We start from the raw sequence: 27,016 nt of genomic DNA, 5'->3' as shown, positions 1-27,016 counted from the left end.
ATGAAGAAAGCATTTCTTTTTCCTTGGATACATTTTTTCTACCCTAAAAGATCATCATCACTTCCACATTTCTTCACCTTCATGCTTTGCTTTCATCATTACCTCATCTTTTACATATTTTACAAACCACTTTCATACTCCACTTTCATTATTTTTCTTCATCTCATCATTTCACTCTTCTTTTTCTTCCCTATTTAAACACATTCTCCTCTCACTCTCAATCACCAATTCCTTCATCCATCTCATCTTCTTTGTCTCTCCATTTCCTTTCCATTTTTCCACACATTCCTTCATCCATTTCATCTCCTTGTCTCTCCATTTCCTTTCCATTTTCTCTCCATCCTCTAGTGCATTCAACATTTCAAGCAAGGCCAAGGGAGAAGAAGAATTGCCGTGAGCATCATCCTCCATCACCATCCTTGAAGCTTGCTTTCGAGATTCAAGAGACCACATCCTCAATTCGTTCATCTCATCTCCATCTCACGGTGTAATCCGATTCTTTCTTTGTAATCTTGCTTAGTTTCGTGAGAATTGTTTTTAGTTAACATTTATGTTTGAACAAGGTTTATATTCTGAAATTTTATGATTGAATAAAGAATTTCGATTCTTATGTTGTGATTCCAAAGTTGCTTATGTGTGATTGTTCGATTGAATTTGCTTGATAGAAAACTTTTATATGTTTATCTTATTTGGGTCGACACTTATAGGATTTGCATGTAATTGGTGCTAGGTTTAAGAACATGAAATCGACTTTTCGTTTTGTGTAAACTTGAATCAAAGTAGTAAAGGTTTTGGACAAAAATCGAATTCAATTGAAGAGGATTGCAATTAGGTGAACTTATTCATACTAAGTTGTACACTTGAGTTGATAGCCTTTCTCTATGTGTAATGCATTAAACATGACATGATTGACTAGCTTTCTAGGGTTTGATTGCATGTTTAATAGGATTAATCTAGGTGCTTTCGCTTAGATTAATTAGCATTGAAAAGTAAAATATGGGAAATCGTTTGCTTTCGAATGTTTCACATGATCAACTCTTTTCACATGACTTGGAAGAACAATGTAGGGTTAATTCGAATTCAATGATAAACTTGGGTTTAATCTTTGTTTCTTATGTTTCATTATTGTACATGTGTTTTTATATTTTCTTTATCTTAATTTTCAATTCTATAATTCTTAAACCCCCCTTCCTTTTTATTTTGTTACTTGTATATATTTCTATTCTTTACTTTATTTTTGTAAATAATACTTTATTATTTTAATTCTTTATTTGTTTATTCAATTGTATATATTTATTCTTTATTTTATTTTTGTAAATAATACTTTTCTTTATTTGTTACACAATTACAGGTGTACCCTCAATCCCCGGAATAGAACGATCCCTATTTGCTTATACTACTAACGATATTTCAGGGTTAAATTGTGCGCTCCCAAAAGCGGCATCACTCCTATGTCCAATATGGCCAAACAAAGGGTAGATCAAAGTGTAGATAAAAATGCCAAATCCGGGACGAGATGGGCAAATGAGGAAAACATTCAATTGTGCAAGTCTTGGAAATATGTGAGCCAAATCCGGCTTTGGGTAAAGATTGAAAGAAAACCGATCTATGGAAGGGCGTGAAGGCAACACTATGCCGCAAATTGGAGTGGAAAGGTCCGATCATCTTCCGCTTTGATCGGAAGGTGGAAATGTTTGAAGATAGAACTCGATCTATGAGTATGAGTGGCATTGTGCATTAAGGCAAGCTCGTAATTGGTACAAGAGCGGTTCCAATGCGGTTGATGAGGTATGAATTTGTTGATAAATAATTTAATTTCTTGATACATTATAGTTAAAATTATTACTTGATAAATAATGTAGTAATTATAATATTGTTATAATTGTACTAATTGATTTTCATTGTACTAAGGGAGGAAAAAAGAAGGGCTAAATACTGATTACTACCCTGTAGTTTGGGTCCAAAATCAATTCAGTCCCTGAACTTCTAATTTCATCAAAAACACCCCTGCACTTTCAATTTTGATATAATAGGTCCAATTTGTTAGTTTTCCAATAATTGAAGTTATTTAACTTGTTAACGTGGCTCATATATGGCCTATGTTTTATGATGTGGTGTCGAGGTGGCCTGCATAGTCAATTTAGGAGTGAGTCCTACTATAAAATAAACAGTTTTTTAACAAATAATACAACTATAACTTGAACTCATAACAGAATATTAACGAATTGGACCTATTAGATCAAAATTGAAAGTGCAGGGGTGTTTTTGATGAAATTAGAAGTCCATGGACTGAATTGATTTTGGACCTAAACCACAGGGTAGTAACTAGTATTTAGCCCAAAAAGGAATACAATTTTCAGGGTTTTAATTGTTACGAGGTTGTGGAGGGCTTTGCGCAATTTAGAGACATCCCTAACCATACAATCGGAGAAACATCAAAGGTAGGAAGTCAACAAATGCACACATAACCAGATGCTGATAATTCTCTCATCAACTTGGACATGGATGTAGATGAGGTAATTGCCGGTGAAACTGCAGATCCTGAAGTGAGGCCTCAAGGAAGGAAGGCTGCGAAAGAAGCGATTCGGAAAGGAAAGAAGGCAGCGAATGATCAAAGTCCTTTGTCAACCGTTGTCGAGAGTATAGCAAGCAACCAAAAAGAGGCAACCGCTATCAAGAAAAAACTTGATGAGGAATTTGCTCAAAGTCTCCAAGAGGAAAATCAACGAGCATGTATCTGTTTGCAAATGGATATGCAAAAAAAAAAAAACATTTCTAATTCAAGAGAGGGAAGAGCGAATTAAGGAGAAGGAATAGCGAATTATGGAGATGGATACAAGTCAGATGACGCCAACTAAAATGCGTTTTTGGTCAAGAAAGCAAAAGAATATAGCGGAAAGGGAAGATGATGAAACAAACGGTGGGTCAAGTTTTCAAACACCTTCTATAGGTGGATACTACCCGCAACTCAATTTTGGTGGTGCATTCTCACAACCACATTTCAATGGTGCATTCCCATAACCTCCTTACCCTGATGGATTCCCACAACCACCTTACACCGGGGGCTATCCTACACAAACCTCCTTTCCCCGATGGATTCCCACAACATCCTTTCCCCAGTCGATACTATCCGCAACCACCTTACACCGATGGATATCCTACACAACCAGGCTTTTCACCTTTCTCTACGGGTGATTCCACCAACCCTCACCCTAATGATGACCCTTCAAACATAAATTGGACTCCTAGTGAGGATGAGGATCACGATGAGAATAATTAGGTAATTACGCATGTTGTGCAATTGTATTATACTTATTCCTAGTTTTTCAATTATGTAAGCATAAAATTTATGAAATAAAAGTTGTATTTGAAAACCTCTTCTTCATCGGACTCCAATTCCTCATCGCTGTCCTTTGGTCTTTCATCCTCGACTATCATGTTGTGTAATAGAATACAAGTCAACATGATGTATCGAAGGTTTTCTCTATCCCACCCATAAGCAGCTCCTCTAATAATACTAAAGCACAACTATAAAATACTAAAACATCTTTCCACATCCTTGTTGTACCCTTCTTGAGCCTGGGAAAACTTGAGATCCTTGGGTCGTATAGGCCTTGGAATCGATTTCACAATAGTTGCCCATCTAGGATAGATACCGTCAACGAGATAGTAACATAAATTGTGAATTATGTTATTCACTTGAAATTGGATATGAGGTGCTCAACCAGCAGAAAGCTAGTCAAACAACGGGGACTTTGGTAGGACCGTAGGACGTTGAGGTTGTTGCATGCCCTGGGCATTCCAAAGAAGACGTGTCATAGCTATGTGTTGTACGATACGACTGCTTTGAGGATGATAGTGGGGATTTGTTTTCGACCGCTGTATTCTCCAGCCCAACGGATTGGGCAATTCTTCCATTGCCAGTGCATGTAGTCGATGCTTCAAATCATCCCAGGAAAACCTCTTCTTTCATCTTTGGTGAGCAGTCTTCTGAGGTCGGCTGGAGTAGGAGCCCGGAGGTATTCTACTGAGTACAGATTAACGATTCCTCTTGTAAATTGTTGAAGAACCTCGATAGAGATAGATTTCGTCATCTGACAATACTCAGCGCAATGATCTGCCCCATCACCGTAAACAAGCATTCATAAGGAACATGTCAGTTTCTGCTCCAAAAGTAGTCCGACTTTCTTGGTAGCATCTGATTTCTGAATAAAGTACCGGTCATAACGGCAAAGGTCACCAGAGATGCGATTGAAAACATTGTGACTAATCCTGTAGTGTGTTCAGAATTCCTCATCATTGAAAACTGGACGTTCAACAAAGTAATCTTCCATCTTGTTTTTGCCTCTTGCTTCCCTAAATTGCTCCTCGTTCGATGCAAGACCAGGTAGAGAACCCCGTCGTCGTGTTTGATTAGCAGATTCAGCTTCACTGTTCAACGACTGTTGCGATCACAATAGCATTAGTCGCACACATCTCTTGATAATCTTCATCTCGAGACTGTCAACTCTTAGCCCACAACGTCTTCATTGAAATGAGGGAAGATGAGGAAATGTGTGTTAATTCTAGAGATATGAAAAAGGAGGAGATTTGTGCAAAGATCAAATTGTGTGTGAATGAAGTGCTGCCTCTTTCTCTATTTATTGACATTTTTCACATCAAACGTGATCAGTTGATAAGGACACGTGTTGACATCTAGTTCTAAGTAATGTGATCCAAAATCTTAGATAAGATTACGTTGACAATGACCGTTAGATTGAAAAAGATGCAAATGATCTAGTTCGTTCAAAGTTTTCGGTGGTTGTTTCAATATTTTCAAAAAAAAATTGTCAATAAATATAGGTGGCTCATAATTTGTCTACTGAAAATATCAAAAAAATTGTAAATTGTAGTTTTGAGGCCCAAAACAATCCCGAAAGCCCCAAAAAACCCACACGTTGTGGCAAAGCGACGAGTTTTGTTCCTAGCGTCGTTCCCTTTCCGAAAATCTCTAGCAATCACAATTCTGACATCGAATGCCAAATTTGCAGCAAACCGAATTTTCCCTTGACACAATCAAGCTACTCTTCGATCCTTTTTGCCATCCATTCTACATCAATTATCCATAAATGTCCATTAATATCATCTATTTATATCAAATATATTTCAATTTTACAATAAATAAATTAATAAAAAATTCAATAAACAGTAACTGGCCGGTCAAGAAACAGAACAGGTGGAAACACATGTCCAGTGGTAGTGAATAGTATCTTGACCCAATGATCCTGACCTATTGACCCAACGGGTGAACTTGCTCTAAGTGATATAACATATTAGACTAGTTTATTTACTTAATAGTAAGGATTTTTTCCTTTAATCAACAGAAAAGGTTTTTTTTGTTGTTGTTGTTGTTGTTGTTGTTGTTGTTGAAATCTTAGTAGTAAGGTCTTATACCCAATGAGAAAGCGCTAAATGTTTTGCTTATAAAATTAGTAAGACAAGTAATGAGTGTTTACCCTAATACAATACCCTCATGACACAAAGTTTATACATAACCTAAATAGAAAAAAATAATTAGTGTCTACTACACAAAGTATTAGTCAAATTTATTTATATTACCTGCATCTTATCTGCCAGTAATATATTTTTTTTTTAAGAAAAAGAAAATTACAACACAAAGTCTCTTATGTTGGGAATAACATTGATTTAGAATTATGTTGAAAGTTATGGTGAAATAATGGTGAGAATTATGATGAGAATAATGGTGAGAGTTAGTGACTTCATAGGTTATGAGAGTTAGGAAAGTTTAAGGTTATTGTAACGGTCTAATACTTATGTTCGTTGTAATTGTCATACTTATGACATTGTCTAGTGTAGACCTATATAAGTAGGCTAGTCTAGTTGATTAATGTGTGTAAATGAGTATTTTGTAGAACTATCGTAAGAGTGAGTTCCTTTATTAGGTATTTTGAGAGTCTCCATCATATCTCTTTCTAGAAGATCTACACATGCCATTGGGCTGTACATCTCTAATATTATGTGTCATTCATGCACATATCTCTCTACCCAAAATTAGTTTTCAATATTTATGCTTCCACTGTTATCCACCATCTTACACAACACGAGCCGAAATTATCAAACAAAAAGCATAAGAAACTTCAGAAGGAATGGATCCACACTTCTCCGACTCTTGACTATGACCAAGAGAGGCAAAGGTATCTACAACAAAATTAGTGTCTCTCAATACATGGTGGATTTGGACTGAATAAAAGGATTGCACCAACTGATGAATTTCTCTAATTATCATTTGAGCTCTCCATGAAATGTCACATCTTCCCTTGACAATTAATTAACTGCTTGGAATCCCATTCGACCATTATTTTAGAAAAAAAAACTACTCTTCTTGCTTGCTTTAGACCTTGAATTAAAGCAAGACCCTCTACTTGAAGCACATGTGAGTGACCAATACTCTTAGCACCAGCAATGAGAGCAGTTTCATTTTCATCTTGAATAATTAAACCAGTTGTTGCTTCAAACTGACGCCGAACAGAGCCATCAAAATTTAACTCCACATAATTTTTAGGAGAAGGCTTCCATTTGTTGATCTAGTGAGACATAGTTCTTAAAGAATTTGAGGAGTTACGATTCCAAATATGAGCAGCAAACTTTGACAGAATGGGGCCGGACTTGCTTTTCAAGATCTATTGATTTTTAGAATTCCAAATCTGCTTACAAAGTAAGAGAAATTTTCGGAGAGCAATCTTCATATCTTCTCCAATAATCTGCCAAGCAGTGAAACTGGATAGCCAATCTAGAAATGATTGATTGGTATTAGTTGGTGTTCGGCAAGAAGTGATAGGCGCATTTTAATGTGATATTTTAAATGTTAATTCCTCACATTTTGCTTAGTTATTCCTTAACGAATCGATTTTTAACTTAATTTCTATTTTTAGGTACATTGGAGTAGATGAAGAAGAAATGAGTGTTACGTCCATAATTACCTAGAAATGATGGAGAAGAATGAAAATGCACTAAAAAGTCAACCTTGAATATTTTCTTACTCCGGCTAGGAGAATCAGAGCCAAGCAAGGAAGAAGGAGCGGCCACCTGACCAAATGAACTCGAAATGAGCTGAAACTCTCCAGATCCATTCTAGACACCCAAAGGATCATTTCTTATGAAGAGTACCAGAGAAAAATATGAGTGGAAGGCCTTCAAACAATCAGCCCAATTTTCTACAGAAGCAAAACCGGAAAACTGGACCTGTAAGAGGTCCAGCAGCATTTCCGGCCCAAACACATGGAATAAAGCTCTGAAAATTTTTGAGGATGATCTACACTCATAGTGGAACATTTTTTATGAAGAAGTCGAAGGCTCATTCTGAAGTTTTGATGGAGAAATAATTGAAGGAATAAAGGGGAAGAAACTGACCTGAAAACAGCTCAACACCACATATTCATGTTTCCCACCCATATGAAGAAAGCATTTCTTTTTCCTTTGATACAATTTTTCTACCCTAAAAGATCATCATCACTTCCACATTTCTTCATCTTCATGCTTTGCTTTCATCATTACCTCATCTTTTACATATTTTACAAACCACTCTCATACTCCACTTTCATTATTTTTCTTCATCTCATCATTTCACTCTTCTTTTTCTTCCCTATTTAAACACCTTCTCCTCTCACTCTTAATCACCAATTTCTGAATCCATAACACACACTTCCTTCATCCATCTCATCTTCTTTGTCTCTCCATTTCCTCTCCATATTTCTTTTCCATTCTCTAGTTTTCTTGTTCTTCATTTTCAAGCCAAGAGAAAGAGAAGCCATGCAATACATCAATTTCCCAACCGCCATCCACCCTTGTGTCGTCCCTAGAAGATTGCTTGCTTTCAAGGATCTTCAAGTTCTTCGTCTCAAGGCTTTATCATTCATCTTTCAAGGTGTATTATATCCTTTCTCTTGTTTTCTTTGTTTGATTTTGTAGAACTATGAATTCTAGTTAACAAATAATGTTAAGGGCAAAGTTTAAAGCCCGTTTATATGTTTTGAGATAAAGTTGTGATTTCTATATGTTGATTTTTATGTTGCTTATGTGGGTTTGTTTAATTAAATTTGCATGATAGAAAACTTTTGTATTTTAATCTTATGTGGTTGCAAACACTTAGGGTTTTGATATAATTGGTGCTAGGTTTAAGAACATGAAATCGACTTTTCGTTTTGTGTAAACTTGAATCAAAGTAGTAAAGGTTTTGTGCAAAGACCGAATTTAATTGAAGAGGATTGCAATTAGGTGGACTTTTCCATAACTAAGTTGTACACTTGAGTTGATAGCCTTTCTCTATGTCTAATGCGTTGAACATGTCATGATTGACTAGCTTTCTAGGGCTTGATTGCATGTTTGATAGGATTAATCTAGGTGCTTTCGCTTAGGTTAATTAGCATTGAAAAGTAAAATATGGGAAATCATTTGCTTTCGAATGGTTCACATGATCAACTCCTCTCTCATGACATTTAAAATCAACTATAGGAATTGTAATTGGATTTCTTGCATATGGATGTGGTTTTGATCTTTGTTCCTTGCGTTCCACCCTTGTATATATGTTTTTACGTTTTCTTTATTTTATTTATTTTAATTTTAATTTTAAGAATCCTAATCCCCCCCCCTTTTTGTGTTTACTTGTATATATTTATTCTTTATTTTATTTTTGTAAATAATATTTTATTTTTAATTCTTTATTTGTTTATACAATTGTATATATTTATATTCTTTATTTTATTTTTGTAAATAATTCTTTTCTTTATTTGTTTCACAATTACAAGTGTACCCTCAATCCCCGGAATAGAACGATCCCTACTTACCATATACTAACGACATTTCAGGGTTAAATTGTGCGCTTCCCAAAGAGCGCATCAATTTTTGGCGCCGTTGCCGGGGATTGAAAAATCATTTGTCACAGATGTGAATATTTGTTTTGTTTATATGTGTGTTCAAAAAAAAAATAAAAAAAAATAAAAAAAAATTTGACGTTTGTTTGTTTGTTGTTTGAAAATTTTTGTAAAATGTGTCTAATCTTACTAAACAAAAGAAATGTAAAGAATTAATTATAAATGTTGTTAAATTCTTGATTGTTATAAGTGTGTAAAATCGTATGAGTAGATAAGGGCCCTTTTGTTAATATTGGCCTTAACCCTTCATTAGTGCCTTTCTGAGGTCTTATGAGGTTGAGGGCGGCTTTTATTAACATTTGGAGAACTGTCTAACACATGAGTTATTTCCAAGCTGAGTAAGGGGCATATAGATGGTGTCTTAGGTTGAGACCCTGGGTGATGGGTTCAAATTGGATCTCAGAGATACTATAGACCGTGCGTAAACCACAATGTGGGAGTAGCCAATAGGGGCCTAAACCTCAATGAGGGAGTAGCCTCCGTAGTGTCACCAAAATGAGTCCTCCCTCTCACTTACCTCTTAATCTGGCCATCTAGCCTTCTGAAACAAAGGAAAGCGACTTATGTCTAGGCGACTATCCCTAGATCGTATCTCACCAATAGTAGTGGTTTCTATTGGGCTCGACTTACAACTTGTAATCAATAAAGATATTAACTTTATTTGTAAAGATAATAATACACTTGAACATAACCTCCACATGTAAATTGTGTTGTTTTGTACATTTTATACTTGTATAAATTTCTTACGTGGTTCATTTGTGAAGATTGTGCATATTTTTGTAATATATACTTCTCTTTATACTTGTATAAATCGTGAATAGTAACGTATGAATAGTGACGTTGATGTATAAATAATAGTGACGTTGATGTATAAATCACTAACTTGTTTTTACCTCACTATACACTTTACTAACTTCTCTAATTCTTATTGATGTTCAGGATTTCTATGAATGACCAAGCCTTCTAGACCCTCTACAATAAAAGAAATTGAAGCAAGGCTCGCTCGTTTGAAGAATCCTTCACTTCTTGAGTTAAAAGAAGAGGAATCCACATCACCTACATCAACTTCGTCTCTACCATTACTTGCACCACCGCTTCCACCACCACCTGAAGAAGTCCAAGAAGAGAGAATGGCATCTATTAGGGAACTCTCTACAGCAGCTGTCCAAGGAGGACCCCCTACAGGCATAGTATACCCTGCCCCTGCAGCAGGAAGACAGGCAGAGTTTGAGCTTAAGAGTGGATTGTTGCACAAGCTCCCTATTTTCCATGGACTTAATATGGAGGATGCTAACAAGCATATCCGCGAATTTCAGTCTGTGTGTGCAAACATGCAACCACAAGGAGCTGATGAAAACATTCTGAAGATGAAGGCATTTCCATTCTCCTTAGCCGACAGAGCCAAAGATTGGCTATATGAGATTCCTGCTGGGCGTATTACTTCATGGGAAACAATGAGGAAGGCCTTCTTGGAAAAATACTTCCCAGCTTCAAAGGTCATCACACTCAGGAAGAAGATCAGTGGAATTGAGCAAGCCCATGATGAGTCCTATGGTGCCTACTATGAGAGGTTCAATTCCTTACTTGCACAATGCCCTCAACATCAGATGAAGGATGAGACCCTACTGACATGTTTTTACGAAGGACTCTTACCCTTAGAGAGGCAAATGCTTGATGCTGCAGCTGGAGGAGCTTTTGTGGACAAGTCACCTGCAGCTGGGAGGGAACTTATTGAAAATCGTGCCCTAAATACTCAACAGTATGAGGGTGTGAGACAAACCACTCGTAGGGTAAATGAGGTGAGCACTAGTCCTGCCATTGAAGATCAATTGAGCAAACTCACCCTTCTTGTGAACAAGGTGGCGACTACTCAAGGACAAGGAGGACCCTCTGCTTGTGGGGTATGCTCTACCCAAGGACATCCTACGGATCAATGTCCTCAACTAAGTGAGAATGGTGGTTGGGAGTATGTGAATTCCATAGGAGGCTATCAAGGGAACCAAGGGGGTCCCCAACGTCCAAGGTATGATCCATATTCGAATACCTATAACCCTGGATGGAGGGACCACCCCAACTTCAAGTGGACGAACAATGAAAATGTTCAGAACCCTCTTGGTGGCAGTTTCCAACGTCCTCAAGGACCTCCCTATCAAAGACCTTACATGCCTCCTCAACACAACGTAGGGAATTCCAATTCTCACTATGATAAGACGATAGAGGCATTGACTAATTCCACTCAGGCATTGACTAGTGCCACACAGACTTTGCTACAAGGACAACAAGCCCATACCAAGGACATTGCTGAGCTTAAGAAGCAGATGGGACAAGTGGTGGACTTCATGACCAAGTTTCATGAAACTGGTAGGCTTCCGAGCAACACAATTCCAAACCCAAAGGGAGGCTTTGAAGGCTCCACCAACTAGGGACAAGAGGAAACCACGTCTAGGCTGAGAAGACGTTAAAACCAAGCGCTACTTGGGAGGCAACCCATGCAAATCAGATTTGCTTTCTTTATCCTTATCTTTTATTTTTTCGTTTTTGCTTGTTTGTTTTAGTAGTTATTTTCGTAAATTTCATCCCTATATGCTTAAGTGTTTCATTGCATGCTTATTCTTGATTACATTGAGGACAATGCAATATTTAAGTGTGGGGGAAGGGATTTATATTTGAGTCTTTTATTTTGAGTCATATATATTGAAAAATACAAAAAAAAAAAAAAAGTCGAAAAATGTCAAAAATTTTTAAAAAAAATTTCGTTGCTTTTGTTTTTGTTTTTGAGTCTTAGGATGCTCTTAACGTCTAGGATGAACATGTCTTTGAATTCATGGCTGAAGGTTTTCACAATCGAAATAGGACTTAATTGAATTCTGTGGTTAATCGACATTGTGATGCTTGTATGAGGATTTGAGATAGGATTGTAACTTGGTTCATTAAGCATGCTAGGATTAAGTCTAATTCATTTGACCCTAAGTGAGTTGTTGAGCTAAAATACTTTCTTTTCGAGTGCTTATTGATAAATTCAGAATTTCATGGCTGTATTTGCAAAACCTCATCTTTCTTTGAAAATCCAATGATCATGTGCCATAAATTTTAACGGACTAGAGAATACTAGAACTCGACTTTTGTGACTGTCAAAACTTGTATGCCATAATATGCCCTGATCTTGGATAGGATAGAAGGCATTAGGGTAACCACCATAGCCAAACAAGCTTGTGTCCCCAATAGTGCCCGTCGTGGGACTCTTTAGAATGAACCCCTTTGAGCCTACATTGAAAACCTTTGTTTCATCACCCTCACTACCCTACCATGAGCTTAGTACAAGATATCTCTACCCTTGTGCTAGGGACTTAGTAGAGCATGACATAGTATGTAGGGGTGACGATGAAAGACAAGTGTGGGGTGGGGAAAATCCAAGAAAAAAAAAAAGAAAAAAAAATTTTGCCTTGAAAAAAAAAAAAAAAAAAAAGAAAGAAAAGCGGCAAAAGAGAAGAAAAAAATTGAAAAGAAAACTCTTGGGAAAATGTTGAAGTGTGGTTTTGAACTTGTAAATTTGTAGAGGGCTCAAAGTTGAAAATTACGCCTTTGTCCATTCCCATGTTGGTTAGAGTGAAGGTTTGGCCCAAAACAATGATATTTGGTCTACAAAAATGATGACATAAGGTGGTCCTTATATGCTCTGCTAGGTCCTTAGGATTTTTTGTATCCTTAATCTTCATTTCGAAAACCCTAGCTTAGCCCCATTACAACCTGTTTTAAGTGCTAACTTGATCCTTGAGATGGGCAATCTTTGGTTAGTGGAGTCAGTTACGCAGTCGAGCTTATGGTTTAGGTCCATTTGTGCACTTAGTCATTTCATGAGGTCTTTAAAAATTCTTCACAAAATGTGTTTATTGATGAAATATGCAAGCTGTTTGTTGCCTTACAATTTGTTCTCTTGCATATACTTGAGTGTGAAGCTTTTAAGCATAGCCATTTCTGAGAGAAAAATCGAGAGTATGCCCTGTGAGTTTGGATTGGACTTGTTCGAAACATGCTATCATTCACTGTATAACTTAAGTTCTCCATATATTGCTTAGTCATATGAATGTCACAGGTTTATTAACCATGGAATTATCTTTGTGATTTTGATTAAGTGTTTAACGTGAAAGCCATGAGTTTGGAGTATCTGAGACAACAGTTAGGAGCAATAGAGTCATTTACTTGCTTTTTGTCAAGTCTTTGTTCTGTTTTGGATTTTTTTTTTTTGTTTTGTTTTGCTAAGGGACTAGCAAAAGCTAAGTGTGGGGGAATTTGATAGGCGCATTTTAATGTGATATTTTAAATGTTAATTCCTCACATTTTGCTTAGTTATTCCTTAACGAATCGATTTTTAACTTAATTTCTATTTTTAGGTACATTGGAGTAGATGAAGAAGAAATGAGTGTTACGTCCATAATTACCTAGAAATGATGGAGAAGAATGAAAATGCACTAAAAAGTCAACCTTGAATATTTTCTTACTCCGGCTAGGAGAATCAGAGCCAAGCAAGGAAGAAGGAGCGGCCACCTGACCAAATGAACTCGAAATGAGCTGAAACTCTCCAGATCCATTCTAGACACCCAAAGGATCATTTCTTATGAAGAGTACCAGAGAAAAATATGAGTGGAAGGCCTTCAAACAATCAGCCCAATTTTCTACAGAAGCAAAACCGGAAAACTGGACCTGTAAGAGGTCCAGCAGCATTTCCGGCCCAAACACATGGAATAAAGCTCTGAAAATTTTTGAGGATGATCTACACTCATAGTGGAACATTTTTTATGAAGAAGTCGAAGGCTCATTCTGAAGTTTTGATGGAGAAATAATTGAAGGAATAAAGGGGAAGAAACTGACCTGAAAACAGCTCAACACCACATATTCATGTTTCCCACCCATATGAAGAAAGCATTTCTTTTTCCTTTGATACAATTTTTCTACCCTAAAAGATCATCATCACTTCCACATTTCTTCATCTTCATGCTTTGCTTTCATCATTACCTCATCTTTTACATATTTTACAAACCACTCTCATACTCCACTTTCATTATTTTTCTTCATCTCATCATTTCACTCTTCTTTTTCTTCCCTATTTAAACACCTTCTCCTCTCACTCTTAATCACCAATTTCTGAATCCATAACACACACTTCCTTCATCCATCTCATCTTCTTTGTCTCTCCATTTCCTCTCCATATTTCTTTTCCATTCTCTAGTTTTCTTGTTCTTCATTTTCAAGCCAAGAGAAAGAGAAGCCATGCAATACATCAATTTCCCAACCGCCATCCACCCTTGTGTCGTCCCTAGAAGATTGCTTGCTTTCAAGGATCTTCAAGTTCTTCGTCTCAAGGCTTTATCATTCATCTTTCAAGGTGTATTATATCCTTTCTCTTGTTTTCTTTGTTTGATTTTGTAGAACTATGAATTCTAGTTAACAAATAATGTTAAGGGCAAAGTTTAAAGCCCGTTTATATGTTTTGAGATAAAGTTGTGATTTCTATATGTTGATTTTTATGTTGCTTATGTGGGTTTGTTTAATTAAATTTGCATGATAGAAAACTTTTGTATTTTAATCTTATGTGGTTGCAAACACTTAGGGTTTTGATATAATTGGTGCTAGGTTTAAGAACATGAAATCGACTTTTCGTTTTGTGTAAACTTGAATCAAAGTAGTAAAGGTTTTGTGCAAAGACCGAATTTAATTGAAGAGGATTGCAATTAGGTGGACTTTTCCATAACTAAGTTGTACACTTGAGTTGATAGCCTTTCTCTATGTCTAATGCGTTGAACATGTCATGATTGACTAGCTTTCTAGGGCTTGATTGCATGTTTGATAGGATTAATCTAGGTGCTTTCGCTTAGGTTAATTAGCATTGAAAAGTAAAATATGGGAAATCATTTGCTTTCGAATGGTTCACATGATCAACTCCTCTCTCATGACATTTAAAATCAACTATAGGAATTGTAATTGGATTTCTTGCATATGGATGTGGTTTTGATCTTTGTTCCTTGCGTTCCACCCTTGTATATATGTTTTTACGTTTTCTTTATTTTATTTATTTTAATTTTAATTTTAAGAATCCTAATCCCCCCCCCCTTTTTTGTGTTTACTTGTATATATTTATTCTTTATTTTATTTTTGTAAATAATATTTTATTTTTAATTCTTTATTTGTTTATACAATTGTATATATTTATATTCTTTATTTTATTTTTGTAAATAATTCTTTTCTTTATTTGTTTCACAATTACAAGTGTACCCTCAATCCCCGGAATAGAACGATCCCTACTTACCATATACTAACGACATTTCAGGGTTAAATTGTGCGCTTCCCAAAGAGCGCATCAAGAAGACACAGTTCCAGACAAGGTGTTAGCCAATCTTTTTTTTTTTTTTAGAATGAAAGAAACATTTTATTCCAGAATAATACGATTACATAAAACGGGAATGACCGGTGGTGGACAAAAGTTCCCCACTCTCCTCCCTAAAAACACCTCAGTTACGGGTCCGTCATCCCCGATGACATCCATGAGCCAAAATGGCTCAACCCCTAACCAAACCCATCGCCCCTCAACTCGGGCTACACCATAAGACAACTTCCGAGAGTCACGATAAATCCCTGCAGCCAACATTACACATAGCCACTTCCCCTTCATCAACACCGTGTCCCAATCCAACCAGACCACGTGCAAGAGCAAGTCACTACCACATTGACAACAAGAAAACACCGAGAATAAAACATGTAGTCCCTGGACATAATGCCATATCAACATCACTTCATCCATACTAACCCAGGAGACAAAATACATCCTCACAGCCAACCTCAAGAGGAAAGATACTCCCTTCAACACCATGACCCAAAACCGCCAGACCACGTGCAAGAGCTTCTCCCCATTACTTTGACCACAAAAAGGTAAACTGAATTCCTGGGAATGACACGATACAACCACCATACTAAGACTCCGAAACCCTAGCTCGATAGAGTAGGGACTTATTAGACTAAGCCAAAGAACTAAACCAAAAAATAAGACCCTAAAAGAAAACCAATAAAACCTACCACGAACAACTATCCTCTCCAAGACCGCCGCCTCCATCTGCCCGATGGCCACCGTCATCCCGCTGCAAGAGCATTGGGGGTTAACGAAACACGACCCCCGCCCTCTTCGACATAGCAACTTGATGCCAACCCAGCCACCGATGATCACCCATCCAAAGACCCAAAACATCAATTCAACCCCATCACCCAGTTTCAGATCTCAAACCCACAAGGTCTCCAGCCATCGCCATCTTCCACCAACACCGCTGCATAGCCTCCATAGGCTCGAAACCGTCAACCACCATCTGCCTTGATGTATTGCCCCATCTTCTTGCTGATCCCGGAGGTTCCACCATGTAATACCGCTACATCGAATGTCAAGCTCAACCCAATCGCAACCCCATCTCCAAACTGCAAACCTGGGTCCCCAGTTCAGAGAAGCCCCGCTCGATCCAGCCATTAGAACAGCCCACACCGCCTTCAGAGGAGAGAGACGAAGCATGACGGTAAAGGGTACCTGCCCATAGCACCTATGACCCCAAGAGAACCGGACAACAGACGCTCCAAATGCCCGTCCGGCTGCACCTACCACACACCGGCAAGGCATAACGCCGTCGCTGATGCGGGGAGGCCGCCAGACAAGCAAAATCCAATTTTTGTGAAAACCAACCCTAGCGCGTGAGGCGCGTTCCTTCGCCCTTCACCACAGGTGTTAGCCAATCTAGCTTTGCTGCTGCGAGATAAGGATGAAGATTGTAACCGTTTTATAAAGAACCTCTTCTTTTGTATTAGTTAATGAGAACGGTGATCCCAATGATGTGCAACTGTGTGTTAATTAGCCAAACTCAACTTGCATGCCTGATCCGATCACCCCGCTGCTCCATGGACCCTCGTAAGCCACCCTTCCCCTTATATTGAACAACCACATACCATTTCACTAGAATAACATCATTTTGTTTCTGTACTTTACAGACCAAAAGACCTTTCTCCTTGTGCCACCCCTTCCCACAAGAACATGCTGATTAGTTCTTGCAACAAGAAATTATTGCTGTGCAGCTATATTTTCCGGGAAATTGGGACTTGATACTTCAAAAAAATTAAAAATAAATGAACTCCTATTATAGATATTTGTAACAATGTGAAACATACAAGTCATTACAGGGGAAAGGGAATGCCTTTGGGTAACACTACATAGAACACGGACATGAAGCAGGGAATAAACCACTCCACGACCTCATTCATCTAAACTATCGGGACCATAAGCTCACTTCATAGACAGAACATGTATCAAGGTACATTAAATTGTACAGCTGTAACTAGACTTTAAGCATCCCTTCCACCCAAAACAAAAAAAACAAAAAAAACCCAAAATGAAATTTACATCTTCAGGAAAATATATTGGCAAAGCTGTGTGCTGGTACGTTTCAGACAATTGCCCAAAACTTCTTCCTACAAATTAACACGGTTTCTTTGTTCTTCTTTATATTGTCCAGCAAATGCAATTCAACCTCCCACAAAAATTTTGGAGCAAGATCCTGGATCGTTGATGTAATAGCTTCCTCATCTCTAATGATAATAAATCCCTGCACATCAACACAATACCATTGTAAATCATATGCAACTTGGAACAGAAACAAGTTGCACGAGATATATTTTAGCAGTCCAATAAAGAAAAGGAGTTACTCTTAAATAGATTAAAGTAATCCACGAATAGGTTACAGCACCAAGTGGTAAACCATTTTAACAGATAACAGTGCTGGAAGAGAAACATTAGTATGAAAAATGCTGTGTGGAGACGGTTTCATTCAACTATAAATGAAACCCTTGTCAACTTGAAATATGAAGAAACACATTGGATTGTAAGGGTTCAAGAAGTAGCTAAACTAAAACAGCATCTATGTGATGCAGAATGGCCATAGTGTGATATTTTATAGACTCAAATTCTGTCTTGTAAGTTATTTATGTTTGCATTTGTTTATCTTTCAGTTTTCTATGATTAGGGTTTATTTGTATTTTATCACCAGGGTCCTAGAATCATGTCAGTTAAGGTTCTGCAGCTTATGTTCAATGGACTTGATGAACAAAAAAACAGTTATCCTTGACTCTTAGTTACACTCATCCTTTTTTTATTTATTCTCTCTAAACCCCAGTTTCCCTTGTCTTCTAAAGCCCTAGATTCTACACTCTGTCAATCCGCTTGGTGCTACATCAATACGGAGGAATACTTAAAAGGGCAATGAAAATAACAGTAGGACATTCAAGAACAAATATTCATAAGAAACACTTCCTATATTTTGATCCAGTAAGCAAAATGATAAAGAAATAATTGATGATGATTACGTAAAATTAAATTTGAGTGTGAACAATGAAATGGAAAAGACTACAGAGAGAGAGAGAGAGAGAGAGAGAGAGAGAGAATCCTCATAAAGCAGATGAAAATGTTAAGATGGATGATAGGAATGTACAAAACTTTCAAAATTTAAACTCTATTCATTGAGCATGGAGAATAATACCTATTAACGTTAGAATAAGAGAAACCAAGACCAGTTGGTATGAAAAGTACATCATAAAACTGCTAAAAATACTGATACGAAAAGATCCATAGTAAAGTATAATTTAACAATTACTAGGCCAATCAAGAATAGTATCGGGTGCAATAACAAAAAAGCAAAGAAAGTGAATTAAAAACATAATAATAATTGGAAGATGAGAATGTATGTCCAACTTCATAGTCCATGGGACAAAGGCAAGGAAAAGGATGGTGAATAATGATTCAACTTCGAATAAACAAGTATGCAAAAGGTAACTAATTAATTTGCCAACCTTACCATGACTAGAGAGAATGTTTTCCCCTATCTTGTAACATATACCATAAATTGATGTTTTTGATACCCCAACAAGAACAATAAATAACATTAATCAAACTATTACCTGCGGTCTTATCATCCTGTCCATTTCCAAAAGGATATCCTCCAACAAACAGCCTTCTCCACATTCCTTATAATGAGAAAAGAGGTGGTTGGCATGCAATAGATCATATGTGCGTGGATAAGTAGAAAATGGTTCACACCTGACATTAGATAGGGAGATGATGTCAAATATCAACTTTGGGGATTCTGTTTTTTTTATTTTTTCTATTTACTTTTTATTTATTTATGTAAAATTATTAGTATTATTAATTTTTTTTTTTTGGTTTCTTTGTAATTTGAACCAACAATTTAAGTCTAAAATCTATATTTAGCCACATTCTTTTATATGACATTTAGATTCTAGCACCGAGATGTCAGACTAAAAAAAACATACCAATCATGGAAAGCACCAATCAGACCACGGTCATAAATGGCAGACAACGTATTCTTCATGGTCGCAGGAACTATACTCATCACCCACATGGGTAATGAATCTAAGGCCACAGCAAATCCACCACAAAAAGCATTCATGTCCATGACATTTCGGATTTCTGTTTTGTTCACATTCAACAGCCGCCAGTAATGTTGAACTTGATCTTGCCAAAAGACGGTCTCTGAAGTAAATTCCTCTTGACTAATACCTATTATGAACACATTAATGAGGATGTTGTTCAGACTGAACAATATTTATTTTTCAAATTCACAAATAAACAGAGAATATAAAACCATCTCCTGCATTACAAGCTCTCCAGCCCTTATATTATTTTAACAATGATCAAACAAACCTGCTCAGAATGTGATTTATTTTATTTATTTTATTTTTTTGAAAGGAAATTTAGTTTATTTATGGACATGAGGTTTTCAGAGCAGGATCGAGTGAATAGAACTTGCAGGCTAAACGGTATAGCTCTATATTTTTACTTTGCAAGTTCAATCTTTTTCATCATATTCCTCTATAACCTTCACTGCGATGCATTTCACTTTTTCAGAAAGAAAACTTGACAGAATAAAGGAAAAAAAAAAGTATATTTTTCATCCACAGTGAAGTACTATTCGTCTAAAGATCAACAATCTAGATACAGCTAAATATAGCTAAGCAGAAGCCAATTTTAGGTATTTATATGACTAAGATTGACCTGGGCATGGATATAACTCTTAATGTTTGTATTAACCTTATATAACGAGGGAATATGCATCATCAAAACCAAAACTTGTCATTCCTAATTCTAATTTGGTATTATATACATGAAGTTGCCTCATGTACAACTTGCAAAGTACAAAAAACAGTAGACAAGAAAATTAAAATAGAAGGGAAAAGAAGAAGCAGCAAACCAATTCTTTCAAGACTCTCCGAGTATATTGAAAGACGCTCTGGTCTAGAAGGGAGTTTTGGAGCATCTGTTTGCATGCCCCTTACTTGTATACAATTTCCCAGTTTTGTATTCCAGGATGACTTCAAATTATCAGCAGCATCACATATATCTATAAGTTTCTGTTCAGAAATGCGCTGAAGGCATGACGGATCTTCTTGCTTCATCCAAATAGCAGTCTGAACTCTTTTAGCAATGAGTTTCCAACACATTGCTGAAGTCAGATTAACTAACTTCTCCCAAATTATTGGATAGTCTTTATCCTTTCTATAAGCAGGTGGAGCTGAATAGACAAAGTACCCATTAGAACGCAGAAGGCGATTCACTTCTTTTAGAAGAATACCATCTGCACAAAAAGATATAAGAAAAGGAACACAGCATGAGAGCACTCATAAAGAAATATAGTAAAATAGTAATAAGATTAAACACACTGCAATGTTTTAAAACAGTAATGGTAAAAGTATCCTCACCAAATATAATATTCCATAGTTATACCTCATATCCCAGCACATAAATATCATCGTTTATTCTGTTTATAGCATACCAGGCAAATAAGTCCTGATATATTGCTACAACTAATATGAATAAAGCAAGTTACATTTATCAAACTTGAATATAAGAATTCGGGATGGAAATATGTAAATAATGATTTTAAGATCTTTCATTGTTAAGATATCAACACATACCATCTCATGGAAAAGTTGAAGGCTTAACTTATTTTTATATTTAGTCTTCTTTTTCTTTTTCTTTTTTCAAATATGTTTCTATATGGATACCATGTAGGTCACCAATACATATGAAGTATATAACAGAAAGTTACCATTTTCATGCCAATCAACACGACACCTAGAACAATGAACCATCTCAAAAGAGCTAGTAGGATATGGCAATTGCTTTGTTGCTATTGCAGAGATCATTGCACCAATGCCTCGCTCCAGCGAAAATTGAATTTGATTCTCATGGCCATCCTTGGGAGCAAAGGACATGGTCTGTATACCCAAGGGAAGAAGGAAAGCAGAAAAGCTGGAAACCCCACAACCAACATCCAAAACTTGAACGACCCCTGCAGTATGTAGATCACCTGTATCATTGGTTATCATATTTCCCAATCTGCAAACCCCAGAAAATTTTATTAAAGCAACTGAAATCAACATCCAGACGTTAAAATTTCACAATATGATGCATCAGATCTTTAAGTAATGCTGCCCCAAAATTTGAGTAAGGTTATTTGATCAAGGTGATTGTCAACTTATCATTATTCCTTAGGTTCTGAAATGACATCAACTTAAGCACATATAATTATATACCAAAATGTCATAAGTACTAAAACCAACAGTGCAGGATGTAAAAGATATCAAAGAGAGAATAAGTTAAGAAAACAAATTGATTGCAGATACCTCTGAATGTACTCAGGTGCACCATGTTTAAAATGGGTACCACCACCAGGGAACCACCAGAGTTGATCCTTCTCATGCACCCAATTCTGTCCTCCTTTGACTTCAGCAAGATGTGTATGATTCACATTGCTTCGCCACACATAATCCCTGCTGGTTGGCCATCTTATTGGTATCTTATAATCTTTGGGTGGTGGAACCAAGCAAAACAAGCGGTTCTGTAGTGGCGGACAGTGTCTCTCTAGTTCTTCTCTTCTACTAGTGGCCAAATTTGGGAGCAAAGTTTGTATGTATGAAACATTATGGCAAGGGATATATTCATTGAATGTCAACGGACAAACATCCACACCCGTCTCTGGTATCACAAGTGGTGTTCTTCTATAAGTTAATTCAACTTTATTTGCAAACGTGGAAGTACCTGCAGCACCATCAATCACAATTTAGACTACCTGCCCTCCATTGAATTTACATCACAGAATAAATTTTCTAAAATTAGAGTGGGAGCCCTAATCAAAATCCAGTCTATCTTTCACTTGCAAATTATGACCACCCAATAGTTCATTAAAAAAAAAAAAAAGGGTAAAAAATGGAAAAAAAAAACAAAAAAAGCCATAATCAAAGTGCGAAGCAATGGGATCTTGCTTCCACTTGATTGAACATTCTATACTCCCCAAGATATAAGGAAAAATGAATCAGGTTTGGTCAACAAAGTATAACCCAGAAATCCCTTACATTGTTGGTCCAAGTTAACAATCTTTGAAAAACAATGCATGCATAATGAATGTGTGAAGAAACAAAGGTCAGGGAGAGCATACCAGAAAATGAATAATTGTAGGAGCTAAGCTGAGAGACGTAGTTGGGAGGACTTTGGCGAAAGAGAGTTCCAGCGTAGAAGGACCCAACCATCAATAGCAGAGCCACCAGTATCATCTGCCATGACTGCGATTTAAAAGCTGAACCTCCTCCCATTTCCTCGATTCCTCAAATGGGTTGGCCGTTGGTTGGTTACCAACGAATCTAATGGCATTTGGGGGAGCGTGATCCTCAAGACCTTCCTCGAGGAAAACGGTGGGTGTGGGCATGTTAAACCGAAAAACCAAACCCGAACGGAAAATTGATGGGACAGGCCTGCATACTCTTTGGGCCTAACCCATATATCAAACCGAACAAACAAGACGGGCTGCGGTTATGGTTCCGACACTGCTTGGGTCCAATACTAACCACCTGGAATACCATGAATCAGTTCGTATAACTGATTTGAGTATCCCCATTCTGATATGAAACCCTCAATTGTCTCTCACTCTCATCTGACAATTTGACATAATTGATCACAACGTACACCATCATTATCGAACCTTAAATCCCTAATCACCATCACCAAGACACCATTTATCACCATATCGTTGACTAGAGAGAGAGATCGATTTCTCTGATTCTCTCACTTTCTCTCTTACATGCACCATCACCATCCAACGAGAATTCTCTAATCGCCATCACCAAGACAACAATTCTCTTTAGATTTGATGGCTAGACCATAGAAGGCAGTAGCTCGATCTCGACCAAGTGCATCTAGTCTTGAGAATTCTTTAACAACAACCTCACCATCTCTGCCACTACAGATTGAATGCCCAACAGCTGCTCTAACTTCAAGTCAACCTCAAGAAAATGAAGCTCCCACATCTTCAAGTCAGCCTCAACAAAATCAAGCTCCTACATCTGTAACTAAGACTCCGTCTGCTCATGCATCTTCAAGTTGTAAACGTAGTATTGTTTGGGATCATCTTAAGGAGTATAAGAAAATTGATAGGTAAGGATGTTGATGGAAATGATATAGAAGTTGTTAGGAAAATGGTTTATTGCATTTACTTCTCTAGGTGAAATAAACGAGATTTTGTAGTTGATAGTTCAAAGAATTGGGCGTTTGGTATGATTGAATTGTAGATATCATACACCTAAGTGGATAAATCTCAGAAAAATTTTTATTGGTGATAAGTCTAAGGAAATAAGATGACAACTAGGGCTGCACGCGGATTGGAATAGATCAGTTTTGACTCCAAACCGTCTCTATGTTAAAGTAAGCGGTTTAGACATTTTAGACAACTGGTCATCGAATAAAATAAACTTAATCCGATCCGATCCAATCCAATCCATTTAGAGATGGTTTGGTTCGGTCGGTAAGGCGGTTTTACCGTTTTAACCTATATAGCATTGACGTTTTGTTTACAAAAAATTCATAATAAAAATACTAAAACTTAATCTCAATAATAAAAATTTAATAATCAAAATCCAAAACTAATATTCAAAAAACAAAATCCAAAATAGTTTCAAAATGATTCACTTATTTGGGTTTTAAGTTTTTTGGGTCTAGGATTCAATATGGTAGTATATCATTTTGAGAATCAAATTATAATTGGAGATTTATAACTTACTTATAAAAGACTACCCACAAATATATATATATATATTATGTATATAAATTTAAATTTTTTCTTATTATATTTTGGGGTAATGACCACTTACACAATTTTAGACTAAAAAATGCACACTTACTCCACTAAGAGTTTTTATTCTCATATACCCGATTTAACATTCATTGACAGTATTACCCTCATTTTAATTAATAAATCTCATTCATCTCTCTCTCTCTCAGACTCACTCTCTCACCTGGATCTCGCCGACCCTCCCTCCTCTCACTCTAACCTCGATGTCTCTCTTCTCTCTCTCACCACCGACTAGGACGACGCCTCATCTAACTGCCCTTCTCCAGCTCCATCGACAAACCTGATCGCACTGATCCTTTGTCTTCTTCTTCTTCTACACCTGCCACCGCAATGTCGACCTAGCCCTCCACCTCCTCAACCACCTCCGCCTCTGTGGCTACCGCCCCGACCCGCTCAACCTCAGCAGCTTCATCCACGCTCTGTACGACTGCAACTGCCTCGAAGAAGCCCACAACCGATTTGCCCATTCCTTTGACTTAGATCTACAACTCAGGTCATCGGCGAATCAAACCGCTGCAATCCCTTTCTCTGACGCTGCTCGTCTCTCATCCTTTGATAAATTCCATTTCTCTTTCTTCCTCTCAGAGATCGGAGCCTAGCCATGTCCAATGAGGAGCGCCAATTCGAGCCCAGCCATGTCCTTTTAATTTTGTGATGGATTGGATAGTGAAGAGAGAAAAGGAGCAGGAGGAAGAGGAAGAAGAAGAAGAAGAAGGCATGGGGTGCATGACGTGGAGAAGATGAAGGCGGTCCGGCCGGAATCAGGCTGGAGGAGCATGGGTGTCCATAAGGGAAGCGTGGGTGGCCAGAGAAAAATATAGATTTTTTTTCTGATTTTTTTTTTGGTATACTTTGAACATATAAATTGTGCAATTGAACATATAAATTGTGTCTGTAGTGTGTTCCTTTTGGTTTTGGGTGTTTATGCAATTCTCTTGAGGGCAATAATATGATTATTGGGGGCAATAATATGATTTTTGGAGGGCAGTAATATGGTTATTGGGGGGCAATAATAAGATTATTTATTTGAATAAACCTACAAAACCTTCAAAAGTATAAACATCTTCATTGTTTATTAATTATTGATCCTAATAAACTTGTTACTGGAGGCAATAATATGCTCATTGGGAGGCAATAATATGTTTATTGGGGGGCAATAATATGATTACTGGGCATTATTAGGGGCAATAAAATCAGACGCTGGAATCCGGTCACCAGTCAGGCAGTCGGATTCCTGTTACAGGACGCCGGACTCCTGTTACCGGTAGTCGGAGTCCGCTGCCGGCCATTGGTCACCAGAGCATAGCAAGGTGGAGGATGACTTCTCTCTCTAAGTGAGAAAGAAAGAGAGGGCCAAAAAGTCCAAAAAATAATTAAAAAAAATTAAAAAAATTTAATTGGATATTAGAGAAATAATCTCTTAGAGTGTTTTGGGTAAATGGGGTTAAAAAAACTGTTAGTGGAGCAAGTGGGCAATTTTTAAGCTGAAATTGGTAAATGATCATTTTCCCTTATATTTAATACATACCGGTCGGTTCGGGTTTCTCGGTTTAAGTAAAAGAAAAACCAAACCAAGCCAATTCATAAACGGTTTGGTTCGGTATTGAACCGGCTTTCATATTTTATAGGTCGGTTGGTTTCAACCGGTTTGGCCGGTTTGTACCGTGTTTTGCACACCCCTAATGACAACAGACCCCTATAACTAAGATGGTTATCTAGAACCTTGTGTAGAGATGATTTTGATATATGATCTGTCGTTTAGTTTTGTCGAAAAGAAAGTGCACCACTACAATTTTGACCAATAGCAACCCCATTTTTGTTCGTGGCTTTTCCATGGCTTTCCCTCAATATCCACGAATGACGGTTTCTTTAGGCAATAGCTGACAGGACCCGCCCCGGATTTCATCCTGAAATCCGAAGAGGCCTTGCGGGGCCCACCTTAGAAGAAATTCTACCAAAAATTTGACAGAACTTCCCCTAAAAATGGACAACCCAAAACCTGTAGAAAAACAATTACACTTCTAAATCATCCATCCTTATTCTCATGGAGCCACCCTGCTCCATATATCACAACATCTCTCATATCACCAAACAATTCTGAAACTTAAGAATATTAATCTCATAGGTTATCAGAGCAATCTAATATACAGGCGAACAAGAGAATAGAAAGCAAGATAAATGACCGATGCTTTTATAATGCGGAAGCTATGACAGCTATGCCTCAACCCCAAGTACGCTCGACCTCAAGCTAAACTGGCCTGCAAACTGGGCATTTAAAACCGAATGGCCCAAGGGAAAACATTTAAAATCCGTTAGAGTGAGTGGACGAAAAATAAGTAATTTCAAATGAATAAGTAAAACTTAATGCTTTCCCAAGTTATTCTCTAAAACCTCGCATGCAGTAACAATCTTGAAAACACTCTTAATCATCCTCTTTACTGAAATCTCAATCATGTAACAAGAACATCTTGAAACCTCTTAAAATCTCATCCTCAATCCTTATAAAAACATCATTTTCATGAGGCTCGTTTGATGACTAGAAAGGACTGCTGTCTAGTCATCTCATGCCATCTAGGAGGGACTGCCACCCAGATGACACATCGGAAGGGACTGCCAACCGGGATAGGAGGCGGTGGATAGATGGGACTGCCAACTAGCCACATGTAGTAGACGGGACTGCCGACTAACCACAGGTAGTAGACGGGACTGCCGACTAGCTACCTCATGTCATCTGGAAAGGACTGCCAACCAGGTGACGCATCGGATGGGACTGCCAACCGAGCTGTAGTCTGGAAGGGACTGCCAACCAGACTATTACCTAGAAGGGACTGCCAACTAGGTAAGATACGCATGCGCCAAAACTGC

General features: G+C 37.4%; 1 protein-coding gene across 1 annotated transcript; it reads right to left on the bottom strand.

Moving 5' to 3' along the window:
• Window positions 1–17,074: 17,074 nt before the first annotated feature.
• On the bottom strand, window positions 17,075–22,769 carry LOC112188693 (probable methyltransferase PMT7). Its single transcript, XM_024327864.2, has 7 exons — window positions 22,466–22,769; window positions 21,654–22,068; window positions 21,077–21,366; window positions 20,219–20,602; window positions 19,281–19,527; window positions 18,909–19,047; window positions 17,075–17,560 (listed from the first exon to the last, which is right to left on the bottom strand). The coding sequence occupies exons 1-7, from the start codon at window positions 22,617–22,619 to the stop codon at window positions 17,402–17,404; spliced, it is 1,788 nt and encodes a 595-aa protein (XP_024183632.1). The 5' UTR covers window positions 22,620–22,769; the 3' UTR covers window positions 17,075–17,401.
• Between the last annotated feature and the right edge of the window lie 4,247 nt (window positions 22,770–27,016).

The sequence above is a fragment of the Rosa chinensis genome, chromosome 2 (assembly GCF_002994745.2).
Source record: "Rosa chinensis cultivar Old Blush chromosome 2, RchiOBHm-V2, whole genome shotgun sequence".
Classification (NCBI taxonomy): domain Eukaryota; kingdom Viridiplantae; phylum Streptophyta; class Magnoliopsida; order Rosales; family Rosaceae; genus Rosa; species Rosa chinensis.
The sequence above is the reverse complement of the archived record's forward strand: the minus strand, read 5'-3'. Positions and strand labels throughout refer to the sequence as shown.

Bases quoted from the DNA above. Each gene is read 5' to 3' on its own strand.
- LOC112188693 (XM_024327864.2), bottom strand. From the start codon at position 22,619: ATGGGAGGAGGTTCAGCTTTTAAATCGCAGTCATGGCAGATGATACTG. The intron at 22,069-22,465 runs GTATGCTCTCCC...ATGGTGCTGCAG, and splicing joins CTACAATTATTCATTTTCTG to GTACTTCCACGTTTGCAAAT. The intron at 19,528-20,218 runs GTTTGCTGCTTC...TGTTCATAATAG, and splicing joins GGAGAGTCTTGAAAGAATTG to GTATTAGTCAAGAGGAATTT.